This window comes from Aspergillus luchuensis, chromosome 8 (assembly GCF_016861625.1).
Source record: "Aspergillus luchuensis IFO 4308 DNA, chromosome 8, nearly complete sequence".
Lineage (NCBI taxonomy): Eukaryota > Fungi > Ascomycota > Eurotiomycetes > Eurotiales > Aspergillaceae > Aspergillus > Aspergillus luchuensis.
In genome coordinates, this window is record NC_054856.1 from 1,491,501 (window position 1) to 1,517,193 (window position 25,693).

Below are 25,693 nucleotides of genomic sequence, written 5' to 3' on the forward strand. Positions count from 1 at the left end.
TATGAATTTCCCTCTCCTATCTAATAGTCCCGCTTCTGACATATGTACAGCACGCTCATACAGTACACTGCAGAAAATTCGAATGATATTACTCTCTGTCTTGTTGACTGGGAGACATGCCAGTTCGGTAGCTATTTGCAGGACATTGCTCGCTTCATAGCGGATGTATATGTCCTATCACATTTTAATGGGAATGATTTCAGCGTGCAGCTTATGAATGGTATTATGAAGGGTTATAGGCGACTAAATGGAGAAGAAATCTTTCAACTCGCAGCCTATACTGGCATACTTCTTCTGAATTGGGAGTTTGTGATTGTGGACGACGGCCCTGGTGGAAACGAGTTGAAGATGACGATCGCCGCATTTGCGGCAAATGTCTTTTTGAAAGCTTGCGGAAAGGATAGAGAATGGTTCAAAAATGGCGATCTGAGATGTCTGTTCAACTAACACCTATTTTTGCTTTCTTGGAAACTCATCCTACCTTTCACTTCCAGCTTTATATCAAATTCAGGCTGGGTCGGATGAAATTCATCGGCTTGTTTTGTTTTGGCATATTAGCAGATGCCTACGTATTGAATCTCAAGTGCCATAAGAAACTTCCCATCCACCATATAATGCGTACTGGTGCATTTCGACCCTCTTCTGGTCGAGAATATCTGCAGCGACAATACTGGAATTGGTTTGCACTTTGTCGTGGTCGCATTGCAACAAAAGGCTCTCAGTATGTCTTTAGTCACATTGGAATTTTGTTCTCAATAGTATGACGCGTATATTCCTACAAGAGACTTGTCAACAGGAAAGCTTTGTGCGCCAAATAAAGAACATCATTTTGTCAACAAGACCAGACAATCCAGGAAAATACACGAAGAAGCACATTCATCCGCCTTGAAATCACAAATGCACATTCCTGAACATCCCGGTGCCGAGAATATAATTCATATGGTCCTGCGTCTGCTGTCTTGAATAAGACAAAGCCCTGCAGGGCTTCCTTGGGGCTAGAATCTCGTAGTGCGACCGTCCTATGCTCAGAAAAGGAGAATGATGTACCGAAAACCTTGAACAGTTTACTAATCCAATGCTGCCCCTCGTAATGCCAGCTTTCATACAGCCAGGCGACACGAGGGGCCCAAGGAAGCTTCCTCAAGGCAACGATGGCATCGTATAGTTCCTTCATCGAGATCCTCCCGACTTTGCCACTCACCGCGTGAACACAACCCGTGGTTCCGTGCGCTAAGTGAACGAGCAGACGGTCGACAACAACGTCAACCGGTACTTCGTCTATGGTCGCGTGATTTGCGGGATCGTGCATAGTACTGGCAAATTGTAACTCAACGGCCGGAACATTTGCCAGCGCAGCCGCGACGACGGTAATTGGTGACGATGTAAGGACATTGTAGCCAGTGAATGGGAAGTACTCTGCGGGCCCAATGATTGATGGACGCACAATGAGTAATTGGTCGTATCTCTCTGCTTCTGTGAACATGGCCATTATCAGTCTCTCTGACAGGTGTTTGGCATAGCCATATGCCCAGGGGAAATCATTGACGGCGTATTCAGAAGTAGTTCCCAAGGCTTGCAATTCCTTATATTCTTCCGAGACCGGGCGAGAGGCCTCATTGGAGAGAGGATATATTCGCTCTTCGACGGTCACGTCCTCCTCGGATGACAACATGTGCAGGTGAGAATTCGCGTACGCTGTCGAGACATAAACAAATCGACTCAAGTTGTAGCATTGCAGGCCAAACCTGGCAACTGCCTCCGATGGCTGGACGATTTGTTTACAGGCTTTCGGAAGAGTCTGTGTCAGATTGATTGACGACGCTGCATGTATCATAATGTTCACTTCATCGCGTAGCAGGTTTAATTGATCATGGGTCAAGGCAAAATCAGGCTCGGATATGTCTCCATTCAGCACTGTTAGGCGATGATGTTGAAGCAGCCAGCCTACAGTTGCGGTCGGCAGGGATTCACCCCACTTCTGCCTGCCTCGACTAATGAAATAATAGTCAGTAGTTGAACGTCACAAACATATCTCTCAATCCACACGTTGCCGATTACCTTTGGCCTCCGCGAAGGAGGAGGTATATGCGCTTGCATTTCGCATCCGACAACAGACGCAGCAGCACCGCCGTTCCCAAAAAGCCAGTGCCTCCGGTGAGGAAGACCGTCTTCTTGTCGTAGTATTCCCACATGTTAGCAAATAATTGGGTTTTGCGGTTTCCGAGACTTAAGTGGATCAGCAAAATATCGGAATTATATGGGAGCCCTGTCACGACATAACCTTTACCTCTCTACCTTACAGTGTTCGGATTTATATGGCCTCGACAATACGGCTTCACCCGCCTGGTGTCTCTGAGCTCGTTTTCTGGCTTGAATTGATGATTTCGGTAGGGGGAACGTTAGGGTACAGGCTATTCCAATATTGTCAGGTAGTATCAAAGCAGGTCGAGGCGGAGGACATAGCAAAGACCCACATCAAGACGGAGATCGTTACACAGAAATGCTACCACTACCACCTGAGTTAAGCTTGAGTACTGGCATCCACGACGAGTCAGTGTGTAAGAGGCGCTATGGTTTCGCCGGTCTTAGGCGCGCATCGCATTTGGCTGACTAATCGGTATTTTTGTCCCCGTTGAACTTCGGTTTCTCAGGATGTTTTCCCGTTGTCTTGGTCACGTCAATGGTTTCAGTTACATATGGCCAATTTTTTAAGAACCTAGACTGTAACGCTAGTAAGTATCACTCTCGAAGTAGTACCATGAATGGTCTTCGTCCGGCCATAGTGGATAAGAATAAGGTGGTACTGGTAGCATAATGTTTCGGTCCCGTTGGATACTCCTAGTGATAGTAGTAGTCCGCGGAGTGGGGCTGGTAGCGACATGAGAGTGCACTCCATGATGATGTTGCAAAAGCTTCCTCGATTAAGTTTCCTTCGTATCATCATTTGGCAAACAAATTGACGACCAAAGGATCTGGAGGTGAAGTCAGCCAGGGTGGAATTTTTATATAGCGCAACGGGAGTTTGGCGACACCAAACCGCTTAGGAATCTGCGCCACCGACACTATGAGTATATACACGATTTTGAGAGGCTTTTTACATATATAATCTCCGAGAAATCTCTCTGCTTCTAAGTGTAGACAGTATTATACTGAATTGTATTACAATCGTCATTCCGGATTCGTGCTCGGTTGCTGTTTCATTACTAGTAGTACATAGTACGTACTACCAGGAGTTCTACGGAATATATATCGTGCTCTGATGGCGTGAACCGTAGTCCTAGCAGAGTGAATGTCTACTACACTATAACTGCCTCAGCATTGAAGTCATAGTATAGTGACTGTTGAAACTGTCTTCATTTCCTAGAAATTACTCGTTCAGCCTAACCTGATTATTTCATTTGATCGACTTGGTTACACAGTCGACCTAGCGGTCCGGGCCGTGAGTGCCCTAACCCTGTGTGACCCAGATGTGGCAATTATGATTATGAGTTTATCGTCCCTGAACCTTGATTCGAAACCAAACCCGCAACCCTGAAGAACAATCAAACACCCACACAAACCCAATACCCCAACCACAGGTTCGCACACGATGAACCCACGTACGGATTCCACGTATTAAACTGACCCGCAGTAATACCTGCGTCCTGCTTTATCGACCAACAATTGTCCTCATCAGCTACCAAATGCCACTTATTGCATGTATTGATCGTGTCTGGTATTGTCGCCTGCTTCTGTGTGGCAACACAGTAATAGTAACCTGGTTGCAGGTTACTACAGTCTGACCTGACAGCTGGATTCCACTCTTCGAAGAGGGAGGTGGTCAGGTAGGTGTATTTGTCATTGACGATAGACCAGCAGCTGTCGCCGGATCTGGCTTCGTAGTAGGCTGAACAGTCATCTACTAGGCCCGACTGGGTAGGAGATGGAGCGCTGCTGGTAGGTGTGGTACTGCTAGCTGTTGATGTGGATGTGGAGGTAGGTGTTGTGGTGGTTGCGGAGGTACCACCTGGAGTTAATTAGTTTGCCTTGCAGAGAGCAGGCTACCGAGGCGGAGAGTATACTCACCAGATATACCGACGCATACCCAGTAATCAGCTTCCAGGTTACTACACGTTGTTCCTACAGCTGGATTCCAGGAGTAGAAATCGCTTAGGCTGATGTCGTAATTGATAGCAATGTCAGAGCAAGTATCGCCGTGTTTAACATAATAGTGTTTATTGCCTGCCGTGAATTAGTTGAAGTCGGGCGGCGATGATGATGGAAGGGGATTATACAGTTTGATGCGATTCCCGTCTGCTCGGGTAAGTAAGACCCTGTAGTAGTAACCGCTGAAGCAGTATTGGTAGCAGGAAGTGTAGTCTGCGACGCCACAGTGGTGGACCCAGTGACACCGATACAGACGTAATAGTCTGGCTGTAGGCCGGAGCAGTCGGACTTGACGGCCCTGTGCATCGTTTTAGCTGTTGAAAAAGTCTCAATCAAGTGGTACGCTCTTACGGGTTCCAGGAGTAAAACTGGTTGAGCGTAAAATTGCCGTACGAGTTGACAATTGCCCAGCAAGAATCGCCCGATTTGACGTAATAGAATGCATCACAGCTCGAGCTCAGGCCGCTTTGAGTCGGGGAAGGGCTACTCGCACTAGTGGTTATGTCTGACGCAGATGTCGCCGTGGTAGTAGGCAGGAGCGTGGAAGATGTTGTAGACATAGTGCTGGTGAACGAGGGTGTGGTTGATATAGCTGGTGCACTAACACAGTAGCTCCAGCCTTCTTTGAGGGCACAGTTAGTGATTGAGAGAGAAGGGTTCTGTAATCCATTAGCCTTGTCCGTCTTCATGATAGGAAGGACCTCGTCTTACCCAGAGAGTCAGCTGTGTAGCCGTGATTCCGTAGTAGCTCTCAAGGTCCGCACAAGTATCTGTTGAGCCAATAGAATTCGCCCAGTATGTACATGCACTGGCCACATTGGGGTCAGTATTACCAGTTGGGAAGTCACCATTGTCAAATCTCTTGTTGATGGCAAAACCATGGACGGATGCGAATATGGCGAGGGTGAAAAAAGGAGTGGAAATCATTCTGTCCAAACAATTGAAGCTACTCGATTACTTGTCTTTCGTTAGTAAGAGTAGGAAGGGGAACCGAATTATAGACCTAGGGGCCATGGCTAGCGGTGTTACATATATATCTCAGTCTTACTCCGATGCCGGCTCTCCGTGGCTAACAATTATCAAGATAACCTGGAAAAGTGTTTAATTGCTACATATTGCCCACCTGCATTACCTGCATTAGTTCGCTTAGTGCTACTACCTCGCTACCTTGCTCGGCTTTTCGGCAGCTCCCGCAGAGCCGAATCTACCCCGTGGCCACCGTGTCCTTCATCTACGGATAGGGCTCAATAATCATACGATACTATGAGTTTCCGAAGTAAGCACTTGAATAGGGGGCTTAGCACCAAGAAATTATCTACCTTTATTCCTTAAAAATTAATCAGGTAATCACTTAATCTTTTCCCATTATGTGGCCTTTCTACAAAATTTCTCTACTTCTCATCAACCATTATGAGAATCTAGCTAAGTTCTGTATACATAGAATTGAACCCTCCTTGCCCTTGCTGCTGAGTTATCTTGCGGTTATTAGGACACGTAGAATCTACTATACTCGCTGTTTCTCCAATACTCTCGTTCGAGTTCCGAATCGTAGTCACCGTCAGAGTCGTTGTAATCATCATTAGATACAGCCGTAGCCCACAAGCTCTCTGGCTCTGGCTCTCTAGTTCCAGAAGTATCAATAATTCCCTGTCTCCGAGATTTAATATCCCACATGGATCCATCCCGGGGCCTGGGATTATTAGGGTCCCATCCAAAGGCGTGCCACATGTTGATAACGTTTCCGTCATGTAGGTCGCGTTCTGCGAAAGGTGTCAAAAGCGACACAGCCTCGGTAAAATTCCTTTCAGTGGCAAGTTCCAAGTCTCGTGGGCCGGGAAGGAAGCCTTTGTCGAGGAGGAGCCTCAGGATGTCAAGCCGCTCATACAATATAGCCATAGCAACGGCGCTATACGCAGTACCGAGAAAGAGACCAGACGGCGGATACAGCTCACAACATACATCCTTGATGGCCCCATTATCGATCAGCAATTCAGTCATTTCGTAGTGGCCGTCTCGAATAGCTGTGAATAGGGCTGCAGAACCGTAATTCACCAGATCCATGCCGTATGCGAGCAAGAGCCGAAGCGTATCGCGATCGTCTTCATGGGCAAGGTGACACACCGCATTATCACCGTATAGGCCAAGGCCATGATCTAGCAGCAGCCGTATAACTTCCGGCTGCTTGGTGACAATAGCCCGCTCGGTTGGGCACGGGCACTCACGAGGCCCCGGACGTGCGCCAAGAGCCAGAAGTCGGGGGAGGATGGCGTTGTAGCTGGCGGCCACGGCGACTCCGAGGGCAGATGGGGCGCCGCTTGATTCTGTTGCAGGATCCAACGGGGCCTTGTGAGCAAACATTAGCTCGACTAGCTGTTCATCGTGCTGGCGCAGCGCCCAATGCAGGACCGACCGCAACTGTGCCGGCGATGCCGTTTGGCCCGACCGGGTCTCCCCAAGAAGTGTTTTGAGGATTGCGGTGTGGCCCCCCTGGGCTGCGTATAACAAAGCATTATTCTTGGCCCACGGATCGATGTCCCTACTGTTCCGAACCTTCCTTTCCACGTACCGGGGAGAGGGAGAATAGGCAGAAATGTCGGCCCCGGCAGTGAGGAGCTTGGTCACCAAGCGAGTCTCTCCCTTTTGGGCAGCCCAAGGTAAGGCGGAGCTCTCGTCATGTTGAACATTGTATTCGCAGAGAATAGAGTGTATCGCGTGATACAGGCGCTTATTCGTCTGCGTCAGATGACTGATATCGCGTTGAGTGGTTAGGTATTCAGCCACCCAGCGTAAAAGTTCTAAAGGGAGGTTGCTAAGGGACGCCATCGTAGTAACAAGTTGTTTTGCAAGAAATTGGGGTGGCGGATGGTGAGGAAGGGCCAACAGTCATTTAAAGAAGCGCCCGACCGATGGACTAGTTGCTGCCCACTAATCCACTAACTAACTAGTACGTAGATAGCTCCCGCTCCCTAATGAACTAACTAGCACAAAATCTATTTACCCAGCCGGGCTATGTGGCCCTGACCAGCTAACTAACTAGTTAACGACACGATTAACCCGACTACTTCACGTAGAATAATCTATATCCATATACTCTTGTTTATCTTGACTCCAAAAGTCCCAAAAGGGTTTTTCCCCGCAAATTCCCCGCGACCAGTTACAGGCGGAGTAATACATGGCTAGGGCGAATTACGTGATACTGTCTGGCCCAGCTGTCAGCAAAAGTGCGGGAATCCTTACATAGATAACGGTAGTTGGGCGGAGACTGTATTACCTACGTTGCGATGAGCCCCAGCTGGATCAATTTTTGACACGGCCCAGACGCCGTTTCGTTGATACCCATCGATGAACGGACCTAGTGGGAAAGGTCGAAGCCTTAGGTCCTCTGAGATTTTATCCTCCCGGTTAGTTATCCGGGAAAAAAAAAAACCTTTTTCTCGTGAGAACCGGGACAGCTTACTGGTCTGGTCGTCCCCAAGGATGCCACGGCAATGGGATAGCTCGTGTAGTAAACTGCCTGCTGCGGTGAATTTCTTGATGTAATCGACATGTCGCCCTTTCAGGGTGTCAACAGTATTGTCTAAACTGCTCAGAGTCTGCGACGTCTTTGCATTGTCGAAAACCCTCGGGCAGATGCAAATTTCGTCTTCTACAGTGAGCTTGTTCCAGATCTGCCATCCGTTGCCACCCCCATTCTCGTGGCATAGTCTTCCGGGCTCCGGCAATATCATATAGGGCTGGGACTCTGTCGATCTGGTATCTCGATACACGCCTGGTTTGGACTTGTACGTCAGGCAGGGGAAGGGAAATGTGGCACTGAAGGGGGAACACTAACGGGTGTCCTTGGTACTGAAGTCTTTATCAAAGACATAGAATTCATCACCACAGTGGATGGTAAGGTACAGCGTTCCATCCCGCAAGGCGTTGCAGATGCGGCTGTAGACACCTATCATGGAACCTCCGATGGTCAGATTTTAATTATGGTCATTAATGGTGGATGCATTGTAGATCCACGGTTGAAGATAGCAGCACGCCTTTCCCGTTAGGGCTAATGAGCAGCGTTAGAGGAATATGCTCCTGAATGGAGCTAAATTAGGCGTTAATCCGTCAATGCTCATGCTATGTGGGGCTTGTTTTCCCCTCAAGCTTATTCTTGGTCTGACCCAGTGGTACTTCAGCTTGCCAAGCGAACCTCGTCTCCGCTCATTCCCGACCAACTTCCAAGGTTCTTGGCATTGTCTCCAACGATTCCACTCCGCCAGAACGTCTTGAATTCTTATTTTTCTTTTATTTTCCCTCTTTTTAATTACTATTTATCGACGCTCTCGTAGATCCGAACGTATGTACTTACTGCCGAGCATGTATGATGATTTGTGAGAAATGCTGAAAAGGGAAAAGTGGAAAATTCGAATCAGAAACATGATCAGCGGTCATAGCGCATTGCTCTTTGACCTGCGGAAACACAGATTTGGGGGGAAGAAAAAAATTGTGTCCAGCTGGTCATTCGGGATATACCAGCAATGCTGATCTAGGCTGGCTTCACTTACAGCATCCTCAATCACCAAGGAAAGTCTGCTGAAACATGTTGCTGGTAAACGTTCAGTGTTGGCCTTCAGCAGAAATACCTACATTGAGCTAAGATCCTGTGTACGGCATAAGGCACCTCGACCATACTCACAGTCCTGGAACATACCACTCAGAAGAAAAGCGATGTATACCAACTCAGGCTATGTCTATACATGCAATGACTCAAGAATCTGAGACGCACATCTCTCAAGACTTCTTTCGCATATTAAGTCCTTTCATCAACCAGGGGTCCATTAGAAGTTCTACAGCGGTCGGGCGATCTTCTGGATTCCACTGCAAGGCCAATCGCAACCATCTCAGAAACCCCTCGACATCTTCACCTCGGATATCGGCGGCTAGCTTCTCGAATGACCGGTCGGGTATAGGTACTAGATTTTTCCAGTTCCCTGATTCATCCCAGAAAACCCAGCTCATGTTTGCTCTTTTCACAAGTTCGGGTGATAAAGGCCCAAGCAAGACTATAAGTTCTGCAATATGAGCTCTGTTGTCCCAAGTGTCATCTACAATCTTGCCATCAATGATTGTCTTGGGGCTGATAATATTCCAGGCCTTCTAAAATGGGTAAGTATCATGTGAAAGCCAAATAAAGAATAGGGTAGTTACTTACTACTATTCCAATACTTCAAATATCCACCTTATAATCCCAATTGGATTTGAGAATCACTTCAGGAGCACGATAGTAGTCTGGCATGATATTATTATACTGTTCCTCTTCAGTAAAGCGGGTCTTACCTAGGTTACTGAGAAGAGGAAGACCATCTTTGGTAGGAAAAGGTGAGCTTGTATAAATCATTTAATCTTGTAGAATCTTCCTCAGAGCTGGCTTGAAATATATTTGCTCTTTGAATTCAGATAGTACCTCGGGCAAAGGCGCAGGGAGGAGGAGATTCTTAAGTTATAAATCTTTATTTGGGATTAGATTTACAGGATAGTCTAGATGGAATAGGCATTTCTTACCTGTATAAATAATGTGTGCCACGGAGTGTAGAAAATCTAGAACACTGAGAAGTTGGTGAATGGCTGGTTTTATTCCTTCAAGAGTCATTTAGTAGCCATGTTTGAGCTGCAGGAGATTGGATGTATTTATTCCAAGAGCTTGGTAGACCAGACAAAAATAGCAGCCTTGAGTATTGCTTATGTAAAAATAGTCTAGTAGCTTGTAGATATACTTCTTGCCAGGATGGTCTGTGTTGATAGAGTTGATGTGTTTATAGATATTAAGTTCATAGTCTCTTCCTTGGCCGGAGATATATATCTTTAGGATAATATTTATAGATTTACTGGTTGCTCAGCACTGATAATCTGTAAAGATAAATGGGATAATATACGCCAAGTTATGAGCGAACCAAACAGTAGAAGTCACCCCGAATCCTATTTTAGCGATGGCTTGGTATCTGTTGTTGAATATTTCTCCCTGCCGGACAGGATAATATTTTTCAGGAAAATATGTTGGCAGTCTTTCTTTCTCAATCTTGATTCCCGGATCAAGAAGCTGAAATTCCGAAGTCGGAAATGTCCGCGGAGAGCATTTCCATTTTAGTGATGACATAGCTGTGCTAGAGCGTGATCGGGTGTGGGGATAGGGGACTAAGAGGGTTATTCTGGTGGAAGTAAGGATTGAGAAGCGCGATCGAGTCAAGATACGGGAAACGTATCCTGGGCAAATGTTCCAAAGGTTTGTCATAGTTACAGGATTAAAGGAAGGGCCACTAGCAGTTGTGCTTTACTAAGGGAACGGAAATAACATTTAGAGCCATGGGCGAGTCCGCCGTGAGCCAACATGCTATGGTGTTGGCGGCTATATCGCCACGTGATTACGCCGCCATCACCTGACTGCTCGCTGGGACTTGCAGACGAAAAAGAAATGCTCAAATCTTTAAAAGATACTTTATATAGATATGCCCGAGCTGTATCCGACGATCTTCTGGGAAGAACCGTGCGCTTTTGTGTGTACTCATGGGATGGGTAATGAGTGACTACTTTATAGGGTAATAGAAGGGTAGCTGGCGCGGTAGTAGGGAACTAAGTTAGTTATTTTATTTGCTGCTCAAGGCAGGCTAATGTTCAGGAATAGCAACTGTCAATATAAGGTTTGAAAAGACTCAGTGTCAGTTCTTTTGGGTCAAATAGTATGCACGGATGAGATTTTATCAGTCCCTTGGCCTCGACGGTCGCAGTCCAGGCCTTCGAGAAGTGCTGAAACACTCAAACTTTATATATAAATAACACTGATTTGTGTAGTTCATTCAGCTAACTTATATTGATATTCTCCATCAATAAATCTCGCTATGTGAGCTTTGCCTATGTCATCACGGCCAGCAAAGTAGATAGCAGTTACTCGAATCGGCCCTTGGCTTAGAATATATTTTCCCCTGAATTATGAAGCACATCTGGCCACAATCTACTTAATGTGAGACCCGGGTCATCCCATTTCCATATCACGTGACCTACCAACCTCCAAGCATTGCGTATGGCAAATTCCCGAGAGATAAATCAAGAAACAGAACTTACTAGGAGGTAAGACGGGACAGGTCGAGGGGCCCATGGGAAGTGCCGGATTACTAGAAAGAAAGTTAGCGAGGGAGATAGGTGAAATAGGAAGAACCTGCCGAACGGGTATTGAGTCCCAAAGATATATAAAGTGGCTCGATCCCAGAGGAGAAGATACTAGTTTTCCTTTCTTTCTCCAGAATTGTTATTCTTTGTGAAAGACACAGACTTCTTTTTGGCCTGTTTAGTCAGCATATTCTTCAGGCTGTCACACTCAATGGATCCTTGGACCGCAGCGAGTATGATAGGATGGAAGGTATCGAATGATGAGTGAGCGCAACGTATTCTAATTCACGCTCTCAAATGCTTGATGATACCATACAGAATGTATAAAGAGCGAGCTGCCGTTGTTACAAGGTCATGAGAGTACGCTGCCTTGCCGTTCTCTGATAGTCCTTGTAAGAAGGACGAGGGGGACAAAAAAGTTCTTGGAAGGGTAAAAAATGATGACCAATGCAGGGATCGAACCTGCGACCTTCTGTGTTCACATTTATGTAACAATTATGTTGCTTATGTAAGACAGATGCCATAACCACTAGGCCAATTGGTCTATTTCTTATAAAATTGTAAGAGTTCTTAACCTACAAAAGCAGTGGCAAACAAGGTAGGGAACTCGGTACGGACGAGTGCGACCCAAACTCCCGCGAGGGTAGTATAAGCGCTGACTCGGTGCAAGGAGAAGCCGCCCGAACAGAACAAGAATTGAATAATCAATCCCAAAGCTAGAATTACCCGAGCAACAAACTAGCCTCCTGAAAGCTACATACTAAGATTTCGACTTGGTAGATGGCGTAAGAAAGTGCGGTATTCCTGTATGTCCTTTGAGACACACCTGGCTCGAGATATTGCATCTACCAGTCAGAAACCATAAGTCCAATCCGACCTTACAAATATTGTACTCCCAAAATGCACACAGAAGTTTGTCTCCGGTGCTGCGGGCGAGCTGGAGGCTCTAAAGCAGCAAACTGAGAGTAGGCCCAAACACACATGGGTAATTGACACAGAGGTTTACGCTCGGAAAGGAGGCATGTATCCTATCCGCTTCCAGATTGCTAATTCATAACTAGACGGGAAGATATTACTCAGACGTTTAGGGACCATGTCACACAATGGGGAACAATGGAGAGGTATATGCCGATATTGTTCTGGCGGTATAATGGCGACAACGGCTGCAACAGTGGTGAGGGTTGTCCTCGGAGTAAGAGTGTCTGGCTATAATCAAAGGCACCTTTACTGGTCGCTATATCATGTAGGTGGCCAAGGAGTCATGTAAACAGTCGGTGCTATTGTGGACATTGTAGTTCTTGTTGAGAGTTTACCCGGATGGAAGGCTGGATGGAATTGGGGTCTCCAAAATTACAGATGAGCGCTTTCTGACCGCTGGGCACGCTACTGGCCGGGTAGGCTCTTCCAGAAGGGTTGAAACCAAATTATCCAATTGCAATGATAAGCTAGTCACCTTCCCTACATCGGCAGACAACATTGATGTTGTAGTAGAGCCAATAATCTGAACGATAATCCCACATACCCCACACGCGCAATTATCGGATGCTCAACCCTGATGTCATAGAGCCAGGTGATGTATAGCAAATAGCTACATAAAGAAAGGAAGTGTCCTGAACAAGGTCTAGACTTGAGGGAGCATCAACTGTTCTGTGTAGCCCATGAAGGTTCAGACACATGACACCCATGGGCTACACTCATGGATGTTGGCTAAACCGGGCCTGGCGTACTAGCTTTAATGGTATACCACATACTCTGACAGCTAGCATTGTTCACTACTAGGTAGGCGCAACCCCGGGGGCTATGTTAATCTGCGTGTATTTGATTATAGCCTGGGAAATATTGCGAGGAATATGGCAGAAGACAATTTGGTGGTTACCATCAACTTTCCAAGTGTACTCTGTCATTCCAGCATCATAGTTTGAATGACTAGACTAAGATACGGGAACACATAGGCGGTAACCGCGACGTATGACAGTACAAATTATGAGGCAAGATAACTGCAAATGATTCAGGCGTATGACGCAGATGAGCCATTCCTACAGGAAAGAAAGATTCAAGAAAGAAACCGAGAGTCGAACCCCCGCCTACGGTCCAAAAATTTTAGCTTCCCGATGTGTCTGTCTAAGGTGACGGTCCATCGCCATACCCAGGCCGCTGGACTATATCTCTGATTATATACTATTTCAGTGGAACATAGCCTATTACCGGTCTGGATTCACATAGTATGGCCGTGAAGATAAGGTATTGCTTGTCTTGAGTCAGGTTTGATACTATCTCGAGCCCAGGCTCTCAGGATATGAGATGCCGTTCATCGCTCGTCGTATGTGAAAGTAGTAATTGCAGTAGCCTTGAGCCCTTCAATGCTTACGTTACATTAATCAAAAATGAGGCTACCTATATGGGGACCTTATATTGGTGCGTGAGGGCTTGCCTACGGCAGTAGAATACTACCAAGACGAGGTTATATTGATTATCCAATGGCCAAGTGAATGCGTGAAGACAGTGTCTTTTATATGTGGAGATAACTTACATGTAGGTGCTGGTATTCACTTTAAGAGAGTGGTAGCTTATTTAATTCTTATATTGGGCAGAATCAGTCCATATTATGCGAGCGTGTACTATAATTTACCTTATAAGTAGCCCGGACATTGGCCATCTTCATGATCACTTATCCTCTTTCACAAGTACTGGCCCTTTTCTTCCGCCAAACAGAACTCTTAAATACTAAGCTTGATGAACAGGTTGAGTAGAGCGATCTTGCTAATATTAAACTTAAATAGAAGAGAGGTTACCCTGCCCCGTTCTTACTCCCTCGCGCGCCGGCCTCAGGTTAACTGACCGATTAGCTGATAGTACTCAACCTATAATCAAAGAACAGCAATAATCTCCAAGTGGAGTACAGTCTTCCCTGCAATGTTACGCCCTCAATAAGCCGCACTTGCAAGTGTTATGGGCCCCAGCATGTACTACTGTCACAGTAGCACTTGTGATAGTTCTAATGATAGGTATATTGCATATTTGATATCGAGGAAAGATATGGTTATTTTAAGCATAAGCAGGGCGACGTTAAAAAACAAAAACTGTTGTTGCCTAGACAGATGGCCGCGCTGATGACTCACCATGCGCACAGCCTTATCTTTAATGCCATGTGCTCAGCCAATAATGCAATGACACAGTTTCACCATGACTGGACGATCAAACAAAATAGCAGACCGTCTTATCTAAGCTTCAGCCTCTTTGATGTTACATATATTCTTCATTGCTTGCCAACCTAATTTAATAACAACACTGCCCCCCGGAACCCTTTTGCCCTCAGACCAACAAAATGGCATCCTGCACAACCATCCCTGTGACAATCTCAAAGAATAGCCATGATGGCCTACTACCAAAGGCCACAGCTAAAACCATCATCAGCACATTTTTGCCCCGCGAATGGCCGCATGTGGACCCAGACACCCTCACAGTGACACGCACCACCGGATACGCAAATACAAACTGTATAGTGGAGCGACCGAACACACCGGGCAATACAACATACTTGGAGCCATTGAAGGTATTCATTAAGATCCACGGTGAATTTGACGGGAAATCGAAGTCTTCGAACATCTAGTTCCCTCCAAACACGAAGAAGCGCAATTAAGCTTCGAGTACGGCCAATCTGGCCATGGCGCAAAAGTGCTTGGCTTTTTCCAAAGTGAGAATGGCATCTTCGGAAGGGTTGATGAGTACTTGGATGCACGTACCTTGGTACCACAAGACGTTGAAAATCCCGAGATCCGAGCCGATGTTGCGAGAGCTCTTGCCACCTTCCATACTATGAATACGACCTTACTGAGGAAAAATTCGGTCCAAACGTACTATGATACTGTCACCAGGGAGCTTGACAAGTATCATGGAAAGGACAAGCTGAGGAGACTAGCTCATGAAGGGGGTGTCTGTTTGGACCACCTCGTGGATTATGACTTTGTGTCTAGACTCCGACGGGTTATAGATAAACTGGAATCCATCGGAGCGAAGGAGGGCTGGTGCATCCATGATTTCCAATTCATGAATGTCTTGGTGAGGAACAATCCAGAAGTGGGAGAAGGCAAAGTGGTTCTTATCGACTTCGAATTCGTCTTTCGCAACTACCGGGCGTTCGATATCGGTGCACACTTCCTGCAAAAGATGTTCCAGTGGTTCAACGAGGAGAGCCAGATAGCGGATTGTCGACCTTACTCAGAGGAGGAAAAGAGGCACTTTTGTGCAGAGTATGCAAGCCAGTGGAATGAGAAAACAGGTGACTCGGATACAGGAGAGGAGGTCTTTGAGGAGGCTGAGCTCGGGTATATGCTGGCTATTACATTCGAAATCCACAATATGCTTTGCTTCATGGATCAGGATGATGACAAAGATCCGTTGAATCTTCTGTCGCTTGACAAGCTTCATAAAGAGTTCACCGACCAATATGCGAAGCTCGGGTTGGGACGCTGAACAGTGTATGCTAGCGTGATACTGAGGTTTTACTTAGCTGCCGCTTAAGGCGTCTACACTAAGCCTTATGAGATCCTCCTTGACAATACGCCCTTAAGTGTGTTTGGTGGATTATTCTATTCGACGGCGTCATGCAAGTGTCAACTGCAGGGCGTACGAGCCACATGGCCGATTGGAGGCGAACAGCCCACCCAAGTCTGCATTACAAATCAGACACATATGGCAGTCTCACTACGTACCTACTGGCCATTGATTTGTATGCCTCATTGTTTCAATTATGACAGAATACTCTTACATATCAACAGTCACATGTAATACTAGATCCCTCCGACAGAGGAGACATGGCTTGATTGCATTATTAAATCTCATTCACGCGAAAGCTACCCACCATGCATGTACGCCTGCAATTAAACAGCCAGGTTATCCCTACTCCGCATCTCCTCAACCAATTCAGCATAATCACCATCCCCTTGCTTCGCCAACTCCTCGAACTTCGGAGCATTAGACTTGAGCCAACTACCAACCTCTCCAGCATATAATTAACACCCGATTAGCCTAATCCCAACAAAGACTGCTTTCCACACTTAAAGCCAACGTCTGCATGATCAAACAATAGTATCTGTACCCGCGGCAACAGAAACCCGCTCTCCGTGCCTGTCGTGATTGCACCCAACACAAACACGGCATTCAGTTGTCTCTCCTTGGAACCCTCTCCATTCTTAGTGGCAACTTTATCCCAAGCCTCCAAGAGACGCTGTGCAAGGTCATCAAAGTCGGCCATTGTTCGTGTCCCACCCGTCCGAACATACGCCATGATGAGGTTGATGGCACGCTGCATCTAAGTATTCAATTCAATTCAATTCATATTCTTATACCTGATCAAGCCTGCTAAGTAAGATGCTAGCTATGCAGGTGCTTCACCGTTTGAAGTAAAGAATATGACTCTGAACACCTAAAATCCTTAAACTTGCAGCAAAACATGAAGCAACACACGCTGCGGCGTAAGAAGATCACTGCTGCAGCTAAATATAACTAAATATATACTAAAACAAAGCATAGTTATACAGGAATGGATATAAATAAGTATTATAACTGGTTGGCTAGTTATCTATAAGTCTATCCTCTCTATTCTTTGTCTATGTTCCTGCTTCCAACATATATATTCTATCTGATATATATACTCTTTCTGCTGACTTAAATAGGATATATTTATTTCTTCTATCTAGTATTTTTAGTATTTATCCCCATGGCCCTGAGGCCTACGTGTTTCTGGCCAGAATCAGGCTTTTCAGAATTAAGTTTAATCTGGCTGAATTGCCCGAGCAGGCCTGTTTAAAGTATAAATTCAGTGATATAACAAATTGCCTGCGGGTCTGATATAATTAAATTATAGTCAGTAGTAGGCCCCAGATCTATATTTGCGGTGATCTTATTAAATATCTAATTATATAGTCCTATAAAGCGGGAGCACATTAAAAGTATATACTTAGAAATCTAGAACTCCTTCTTACAGCCGTACCAGTTACTCTCCTGCACCTTAATCTTGTAAAGAATACATATAAGTCTAATCCTCTGTATGCGCATCTGTATAACTATAAATATATATGCCTTAAAAATATCCTTGTAAAGTATTAATATTTTTTTCTCAGAGAGGCTTTCTACCAGCCTTCTTATTAATACTGCTATATATTCTACTTTCTACTGCTTAGCCCATCTTTCCTGGAATTTACTACAAATAGTTCTCTTAGCAGCGGATGCGAGCCAGATTATCTGTTATTCTGGCCCGGCCCTGTATTCCACCGCCTGCTTTACCTTAGAATCTGTGATCTTGTTTCCCTCAACCCCTATATAGACAGGAATCCAGTGGATTGTTAGGTTAGTGAGGCCTGCACCTTGCAGAGCTCTGAACCTGTTGTAGATGGCCCTCACGTATAGCTGTCCAGATAGACGGCCGGGAGCCCCTACCGCCTGGATCGCAGCCTGACTGTCAGTGAATAAATGTGTCTCGCCAGGGCTGCACCTCGGCAGGGTGGCTGCATCTAAGTAGAGATGTTAAACGACCCCACTTCTCTGGTAATATGGACTGCTAGTTACTCACCGCCTTGCCCGACACATAATTATACCGGATATTGGCATCTATGAAACGAATGTTCACGAACAAGCTAGGTGTGGCAAACTAGTGAGTGTGGATGTGGGTGATGGCCTGGACAAGTTCATCACGCTGTAATTTGTTCAGGAGGATGCTGTGCTCGATTTCATACAATGGCATTTTGCTGGGACTGCTGCTTGGTGGCGTCTAGTAGAGAATTTATGTAGCCTGGGACAGTGCTGGCTGTGGAAGCGTGATTATTGTGGTTGTGATTTACATGGGGTGCGCAGGGAACCTTAGGTATTCGGACTCCCCGCATGGCCCCTCACTTTGGACAGGGCACTGCATATTAACGTCGCCTGGGCTTATCATATCCATACTGATAGCAAGATCATTATACACTCCGATATCTTTACCGCGGCTACCGACAAGTACCCTGGGGTGTACAACATAGACGAAATACCTATGTAGTCATGCTCTGCAAGGAATGAGGTAAACTAACCGTGAACCAAAGGAAGGAATGAGACTTCATCAATCTGAATCCTGCAACTAATTGTCATCAGTGCAAGTATCCTGTGCATTATAATCACCCACAATCAGTTCATTATCTGTTGAGGCATCCATATAGGCTTGGTCATGTGCTTGGTGCTCAGGCCGCTACACAAAGCACCATTTTGTGTTGTTTTACTATGTGTACCTAGATAACTAATACAATCACTCTTTTACTTCATTAGTTTGTGTGTGCTTTTGCTGTTTTATTAGTTATTACAGATTATTGTCTACGAAGAATTGTTTATAGTTTTATTCAATCTCTTTCTGTATGCTCTTTCATTCGGTAGACTGTATTAAGAGATTTATATATATTTGATTAATGCTTAGCACTCAGACTACTATATAGAACATCATTTCGTGTTGTGTCGCTGCACGCATCTAGATAGCCAATACAACGTCTCTTTTGCTTTGTTTTGCGTGCATCGTTGCAGTTTCCTTGCTTTGCCGTAAATTCGTGCCTTTGTATTATCCCCCATGAGCATCCGTATCCCCAACTCATTACCAATTCTCTCCGCAACCTGTAAGGCCGTCCCAAACTCTCCTCCCTCGGCATCGACATCCGCATCCCACTCTAGGAGCACTCTCGCAACGCACCGATGACATTCCAATCTGCAGGGTTCTATGAACTGAGCCTGCCAGCAATCTTTTTCCCACTCCTGTGCCATTACCGCTATGAGCGGCGTACCATAACTCCCACCCCGAGCATTGACATCTGCACCTTCAGAAAGCAACAACTGCACTGTTTTCCAGGACCCAGAGACGGCTGCTGCATGTAACGCTGTCCCATGCTCTCCTCCCATGGGATGAACATCGGCACCATGCGAGATAAGGACGTCGGCTCCTTTACTGTCCTTCTTCATGGCGGCAATGTACAATAGCGTTTCTCCCGTTTCGGGGTCCCTAGTGTTTGGGGATACCCCTTGCTGTAGCAAATACTCGATCATGGGTTCCGTGTTAAAGGGGAAACAGTGTTTGATAAGGCGAGAGCATATAGTTATTAGCTCGGATGGATTGTCAAATTGCGAGTCAAGAATTAGTCGTGCACAGGCGACATGGTCGCGACTAATGGCGACTTTCAACGCTGCTTCAACAGTTGAAAAACTGTGTGTCGCGTACTGGAGCAAAACAGAGACGATCTCGGTAGATTCTTCTCTCGACGCAATGACTAAGGGCTCACTATCGCCATTTCCATCGACGCCTTTGCCGAAAAATAATGGCGTCTTGAGCCTCATCAGTGCCTTGATAGGGGATACGTTGTTCCGTACTCCTTCGATAGCAGCAATAACGGCTGACTTGATATCCTCGGTTGAAGGGTCATATTTGTCAGCCACGTAATTGATCTTATCAAGGTCGCCAGTTTCCGATGCCCAAATCAGGAACTGAGGATACAGTTCAGGGTCGTTCAGCACCTCATGTTGATGGTAGTCCAATGCCTTCCAAGCATCAAGGCTCCCTCTTTGTACAACGTCGGGGACGATTTCTCTGATCTTGTTTGGCAGATCATTTGAGTCTGCCCCTGCGCAAAGCAAGATCGGGACTATATCTATCCAGTTTGGTGGGTTGAAACCCCGCAATGTGTGAGGCTCGAAACTGTGCCAGGTATGACCAGGGTTTCTGACCTTCTCAATTGCAATGTCAAGCCAGAGATTGCCATGTTCGTCACAGGAGTCCATGTTAGCCCCATGTTGAAGTAAAGCTTTGACAACAGCACTTCTGCCCCGCTTCGTAGCTACCGATACTGCATCTGGCCAATTCTCCAGACTACAATGCTCCAGTATTTGTGTCACAATCGCAGCGTATCCTTCCGCACAGGCATATTTGAACACACCGTCAAGTTGTTCCGCTTTGAATCCTGCATTAAATGCTTCTTGAACCAACATTGTTGAAATGTACTCCTTCTTACGGGCAAGGCTCGCCTCTACGGCTGATGTGAATGTGTCACGAGACACATATCCCCACGGGTCATATTGAAATAGCCGCCTCGCCGTGGACTCATGGCCCGCAAAGCATGCCGCGAACAAAGGGGTCCAATGTAGTCTTCTGAGATCATCTTCACTAAAGGAGACGAATCCCTCCAGGCGCAACTTACCTTTCGCATGAACAGTTGCTCCACTGCTGAGAAGAATTGCGACGGCAGATTCCTGTCCATAAATGGAGGCGTGATGCAAAGGTCTTGCAACAATTTCGTTATCACGCTCGGGCTTGCCGCCTGAATTCAAGTCGCCGAGTCCTTCGCTGGACGACAGGACGGAAGTGCCATCGACTTTAGCTCCTTGTTGGAGCAGAAATTTCATCATGTGCTCGTCCCCATTCTTTGCAGCCAGGCAAAGCGCCGTTTCAGAATTGCTATCGGCTTCGTCCACTCCTATACCATGATGGACCAGCAGCTTCACTATGTCGAGATGTCCGGCCAACGATGCAGCTTGCAGCGCATTGCCGTTTTTTCGTCCAGGCGACCTCACATTGGCTCCCCTGTCAAGTAGCAACTTCACGATATCAATGTGTCCTGCATTGCAAGCTACCTGGAGTGCATTTCCGTGCTCGCCTCCACGATCTTCAATATTCGCTCCACGCTTCAGTAAAAACCTGACTGCCTCATTATGTCCTCGCTGGCAAAAGACCTGTAGGCAGGATCCAAACAAGTCCCAATGCATATCTATCCATGCACCTCGGGACAAGAGAACATCTGCAATACCGAAGTGACCCCCTGCCAAGGCCGCCTGAAGCGGAGTCCCAAGTGTCTCTCCTTCCGCATTAATATCGACTCCACTATCCAAAAGACACTCCACCACAGCGAGGTGTCCCCCAAAAGCCGCAATCTTTAGTGCGATGTACGCAAACCATTTGCTATAATCATCTCGTTTCCTCGCGTCACGAGAGTCGATAATTGTCCCCTTAGCTAGGAGCAGTTTGACTGATTTGACGTCGCCTCGTCTAGCAGCGACCTCTAGCGGACCTAAGTCCGTAGGAATGTCCAGCTCCTCACTTCTCTCTGTCCAGGGGTCCAAGGCCGATGGACATGCCCTATCACGTGGCCCTAGGTCGAGCCTAGCACCAGCTACGAGAAGGATCTCGACAATTCTTTCATGGCCACCGTATACGGCAGCTTGCAGTGCGTCTCGATACCGGCCCCCGTAGTTCAATGAAGCACCATGATCAATCAAAAGTCGAACGGCCTGCTCATGACCATTGAAGCAAGCAGCTTGTAGTGCATTGCCAAAGTGCCCTCCACAACCATTTACAGATGTATTGTGGGACAGCAGCAAAAGCATCATGTCTAGTTTCCCAAAGGTGGCGGCCGCTTGAAGTGGGTCACCTAACTCGTTATCCTCTATATTGGGGTCAGCTCCTTTATCAACGAAGTATCTCGCAATGTCAAGCTGATTGGCTATTGCGGCAGCCCGCAACGGGAAGCCAAAACGTCCGCGAGCGTTAAGATCTGCTCCGGCGTCGACAACCAACTGCACGAGAGCAAATTTACGACCAGCGATGGCGGCAGCGAGAGCATTTCCAAAGTACCCTTTTACTTCATTGACATCAGTGCAGCTCTGTAGCAACCGTTTTGCTTGCCTTGCTTTGCCACCGAAGAGAGCGACCTGGAGAGGGTCAGGGCGGATATTAGGTGTGAAGCTGCCAGCCTTGCCGGCTAAAAGTCGCTCCACTATCTCAGTAGATCCTTTGAAGCTGGCGGTCTCTAGCGCATCATTGAATTGGATTTGTGTGGCAAGATGGGGACCACTGTCAATCAGGATTCCGGCAATATTATCATGGCCACTTGCTAGAGCTGCTTGAAGTGGACTTGAGTACTCGCCTTGCTCAGTCGGAGGGGCAGTGACACCGCGGTCAAGCAGAATTTTGACAACGTCTTTATGGCCACCAAATGACGCTGCTTGGAGTGGACTTCCATATTGATACCCGGGTCCGTTGACATCAGCGCCCAGTTGAAGTAGTTTCCGGACTACTTCACTGTAGCCCCAGCGAGCAGCCAGATACAGGCCTGAAGTTCCATGTCTATTCGTCTGATTCACATCAATTATTCTGATGATCTCTGGACACTCTAGAGCTTCGGAAAGACCAAAGCAGCAGACTGTGAACAGGGTTGACGGTGGCGAAGCCAAGCACGCCTCGAGCTTCCTCTCAAGCGCGCTACTCCATTTGTAACCCCGCTCGACTGGACGTTCATCAAGAAATTCAATCCAGTCTTCGAAGTGCTCTTCTTCAGTGAGAAATTCGATGATGGGTTTCTGAATTCCAAGTCTTTGGGATGATCCGCTGAGCTGCTCCACGTGGGCGGGCCAGTACTGGGTTGCATATTGTAATAGGCCGTCCTCGCTGAAGTCTCCCCAAAGGTAAGTGCCTAAGCACCTCTGGGTTATTGTTGAGTCAGCTTCAAGGATAGAGTTATCGGACAATGATTCGAGGAACCTGTGTATAAGCCGTCAGCACAATATCTGCTCCACTCGTTTAGTCCAGAATCTTACTCTCGGACCGTGGCATGGGCAAAGCGGAATGTGTCTGCTACGTTGTCGATGACAACCAGATTGCAGCAGTAATCCATGATGAGTCCTGGTGAAATGGGAGTAGAGCCCATAGGGGACCTGCTTACAGCCGCAAGAAATTCGGAGACTGAAAGCTTTCTTTTTGCACATAACAGCCATTGAAGACTCTGCAGGGCGACCGTCTTCGGACCTTTACCTAAGCCTTGGATCCGTTCGTAGATGACTTCGTAGGATTTATTCAACGTTGGGGGAAAAGATGTGATTGCTTGACGGATACTCTCAACATCTTTGATTCGATCAGTGTCACTGATACTTTCGAGCTGGAGCCTCACCCAGAGAAACCTGACACAATTAGCATCAAAGCCCTGTGACGACGATAAGAATCGGGCTCTTCTCACATTCCTTGTGCACCTGCCACGAGCTTGTCTATAATCTCTTCCTCGAGCCGCTGCAATAACGGTATAGGCTCTTCGTGCATTCTTGACCATCTGTGCATGTAAGAGTGGACTTCGACCCGAATAAACTGGCTTATATCTTCTTCAGTAACGGTAGGTGTGATCTCAAAGATCTCTCCTCCCTCGAAGTGAGCTGCTATGTCCGTTTCATGTCGACTAGACACAAATATCTTAACAATATCTCGACACTGTCGTCGAATCTCTTTGAGAGCTTCAATAAGAATGCCACGTTGCTGCGAGCTGCACTCATCCAGTGCATCTATGACAATAGTAAGCGGCGTTCCTCGGCCAATCTCGCATATCAGCTCAACGCATTCTTCGACTGTTAGTGGTGCTGGCTTTTCTCCAGTGTGGCTTGCTTCTGCTCGTCGTACTTGATAGGCTTCGACTGATGGGAGCCTTATTGTCCTTTCGCCTTCGATCAGCGAGACCTGTTTGAGCAAGGATCGAAGTATTTCGCGTGCGTCGCTACGTTCCGGCTCTGCGGGGCTTTGCGAACAGAAGAAATGAGCAATCGGTGCTGGTTTGGATATACCACTGCTCTGCCGGTGTAGATATTTGACTACAATCGCGCTGAGGTCATAGGACATCAGTAGGCATAAGTATTCTCACTGCATTGGAAACTTACGCCAACTTGGTTTTCCCACAACCCGCTTTATTCTCAGTCAGCTTGTAACTGTGAATATACAATGAATGTTTGGGTGCGACTTACGGATTCCATGAAGCCAGAAAGATTCAGAAATACTCGAATCCTTCCAATTCACGAAGCATGGCTGCTTCAAAAGCCACTCCCCGGAACCCGGGAGTACAGATGCCAAGGTTTCCCTGTAGTGTTGTTGTACGGAGATAGTAGAAAGCCACTGTAGGAGCTCGCTCCTCTCGTTTTCTGCTTGAAGTCAGTTCCGGTAAATCATATGGCTTCTTAGCCATGGTACCTTTGAGCGCAATGTGCAGGTCTGACATCTCATCCGCAATCCTAACTATAGGTTTATCGAGGTCAGCTAGTGCTTCATCCAGTCGCGTCTGCATATTGTCGACACCGTCCGCGACAGAGGTCACAGTAAAGAGTATTTGCGAAATGCTATGATCGATGTTCTGGATCCCTGAAGAAGAATTAACAGGTTGATGCGAGGTCATCTTGTAAGGACTCACGGTCGCTGTCAACTAAACCCTTCATCACTAGTACCTTCTGCTCTGCAGCCTCCATTTCTTTGACCGATTCTTGGAGAGACTGCCGAGAAGTCAGGTTCCACACACGTTCTATGATTGCATTGTCAACAGACAAGACCTGGGCTCTACCTCACGGAAATATTCCACCTACTCATGCGAGACCCATCATAGTGTTTCTTGGCCTTGCAAAGGAATCCCAGGACCGCCGAATACAGCTTCACCAGTTCCTCTTCTAACCCCACCTTCGCACCAGTCGTTCCACTACTATGCCGGATGACTAGGGCTTCAATAATCCCGCATCTGGCTATCAGTCGGGTTGCTTTTTCGAGGCCCTCGACGATGGCACCAAAGGTCTCGAATGCGTTGAATGTTAACTGCAGCAGTAAGCGCACACCTGCCCATGGCAGTGCGGCATGGACAGGATCATATTGGACAGCCGCGTCCACCACCTGCATGAATTTCTTGACGTGGGCAGCAATTTTAGCGCATACATCGCGAATGACGAGCTCTTTGCCCCCGATGCTGATAGTGGTCCATTTGTCTCTTTTACATCGGTCGCGTTGGGTTTCGAGGGCTGCCAGTATTTCGGTCAAGATATGCTTGGTATCCGGTGATGATGTATTGGGGATCTTTAGAACCCGCCGGTCCTTTTCTGAGAGAGAGGATAATGCGGTGGCCCAGAGTGAGGGCGTTGAGTTTGCAAAGATGCTCATTGCGAGACTCGTTCTCTCGAGCGCTCACCATCAAAACTAAGCTCACTGCGTCACAATCACAACGAATTAGGAAGGAGCGTTGTGTCACATTTGTCGAGAAAAAGGCGGGGAGGAATGAGAGTAGCACATAATATATGTGAGGAGGGGTGAGGCAGTGCATGCAGGCTGACAGTCACATTTGGAAGGAGAGCCTCGCCCGATGGTGCCCGATGCCGCTCGGATCCAATGGGGGTGGCCTAATCCTGCAATTCCATCTCATCACCCAAACACAGAATAGCCTCAGCTTTACGGACGTACTTCATAAGGCCCTAAGCACCAGAGCAGTGAAGTGTTGCATATGATAAGGTAAGAGACTTGCCCGTGATCAAATTTAGGGTTCTGCTTCCAGGAAGTATACGAAACCAAAATACCTTATCAGATATATTACCGCATGGGTGTGTTTTGATATACAACTCA

At 46.9% G+C, this 25,693-nt stretch overlaps 8 protein-coding genes and 1 non-coding gene across 9 annotated transcripts; 2 read left to right on the forward strand and 7 right to left on the reverse strand.

Annotated features, from left to right (window-relative positions):
- Positions 1-42: 42 nt before the first annotated feature.
- Positions 43-447, forward strand: AKAW2_80536S (uncharacterized protein; the record flags this gene model as incomplete). Its single annotated transcript, XM_041681568.1, has 1 exon — positions 43-447. The coding sequence occupies one exon, from the start codon at positions 43-45 to the stop codon at positions 445-447; it is 405 nt and encodes a 134-aa protein (XP_041548497.1).
- Positions 448-832: 385 nt separating this feature from the next.
- Positions 833-2,192, reverse strand: AKAW2_80537A (uncharacterized protein; the record flags this gene model as incomplete). The annotated part of the gene is made up of 2 exons (XM_041681569.1): positions 833-1,991; positions 2,059-2,192. The coding sequence occupies 2 exons, from the start codon at positions 2,190-2,192 to the stop codon at positions 833-835; spliced, it is 1,293 nt and encodes a 430-aa protein (XP_041548498.1).
- A 1,350-nt stretch (positions 2,193-3,542) lies between these two features.
- Positions 3,543-5,073, reverse strand: AKAW2_80538A (putative LysM domain protein; the record flags this gene model as incomplete). Its single annotated transcript, XM_041681570.1, has 5 exons — positions 3,543-4,006; positions 4,066-4,221; positions 4,275-4,444; positions 4,498-4,805; positions 4,858-5,073. The coding sequence occupies 5 exons, from the start codon at positions 5,071-5,073 to the stop codon at positions 3,543-3,545; spliced, it is 1,314 nt and encodes a 437-aa protein (XP_041548499.1).
- Positions 5,074-5,631: 558 nt separating this feature from the next.
- Positions 5,632-6,969, reverse strand: AKAW2_80539A (ankyrin repeat domain-containing protein; the record flags this gene model as incomplete). Its single annotated transcript, XM_041681571.1, has 1 exon — positions 5,632-6,969. The coding sequence occupies one exon, from the start codon at positions 6,967-6,969 to the stop codon at positions 5,632-5,634; it is 1,338 nt and encodes a 445-aa protein (XP_041548500.1).
- A 363-nt stretch (positions 6,970-7,332) lies between these two features.
- On the reverse strand, positions 7,333-8,096 carry AKAW2_80540A (uncharacterized protein; the record flags this gene model as incomplete). Its single annotated transcript, XM_041681572.1, has 4 exons — positions 7,333-7,346; positions 7,418-7,528; positions 7,604-7,915; positions 7,979-8,096. The coding sequence occupies 4 exons, from the start codon at positions 8,094-8,096 to the stop codon at positions 7,333-7,335; spliced, it is 555 nt and encodes a 184-aa protein (XP_041548501.1).
- A 3,631-nt stretch (positions 8,097-11,727) lies between these two features.
- AKAW2_t80017A lies at positions 11,728-11,830 on the reverse strand. The gene has a single exon. It is a non-coding gene; the product is annotated as a tRNA-Val (tRNA).
- A 3,272-nt stretch (positions 11,831-15,102) lies between these two features.
- On the forward strand, positions 15,103-15,759 carry AKAW2_80541S (putative choline kinase; the record flags this gene model as incomplete). Its single annotated transcript, XM_041681573.1, has 1 exon — positions 15,103-15,759. The coding sequence occupies one exon, from the start codon at positions 15,103-15,105 to the stop codon at positions 15,757-15,759; it is 657 nt and encodes a 218-aa protein (XP_041548502.1).
- A 550-nt stretch (positions 15,760-16,309) lies between these two features.
- Positions 16,310-16,597, reverse strand: AKAW2_80542A (uncharacterized protein; the record flags this gene model as incomplete). Its single annotated transcript, XM_041681574.1, has 1 exon — positions 16,310-16,597. The coding sequence occupies one exon, from the start codon at positions 16,595-16,597 to the stop codon at positions 16,310-16,312; it is 288 nt and encodes a 95-aa protein (XP_041548503.1).
- A 2,153-nt stretch (positions 16,598-18,750) lies between these two features.
- Positions 18,751-25,237, reverse strand: AKAW2_80543A (uncharacterized protein; the record flags this gene model as incomplete). Its single annotated transcript, XM_041681575.1, has 8 exons — positions 18,751-22,825; positions 22,882-23,241; positions 23,298-23,927; positions 23,983-24,007; positions 24,067-24,240; positions 24,290-24,457; positions 24,507-24,614; positions 24,676-25,237. The coding sequence occupies 8 exons, from the start codon at positions 25,235-25,237 to the stop codon at positions 18,751-18,753; spliced, it is 6,102 nt and encodes a 2,033-aa protein (XP_041548504.1).
- Positions 25,238-25,693: the final 456 nt, after the last annotated feature.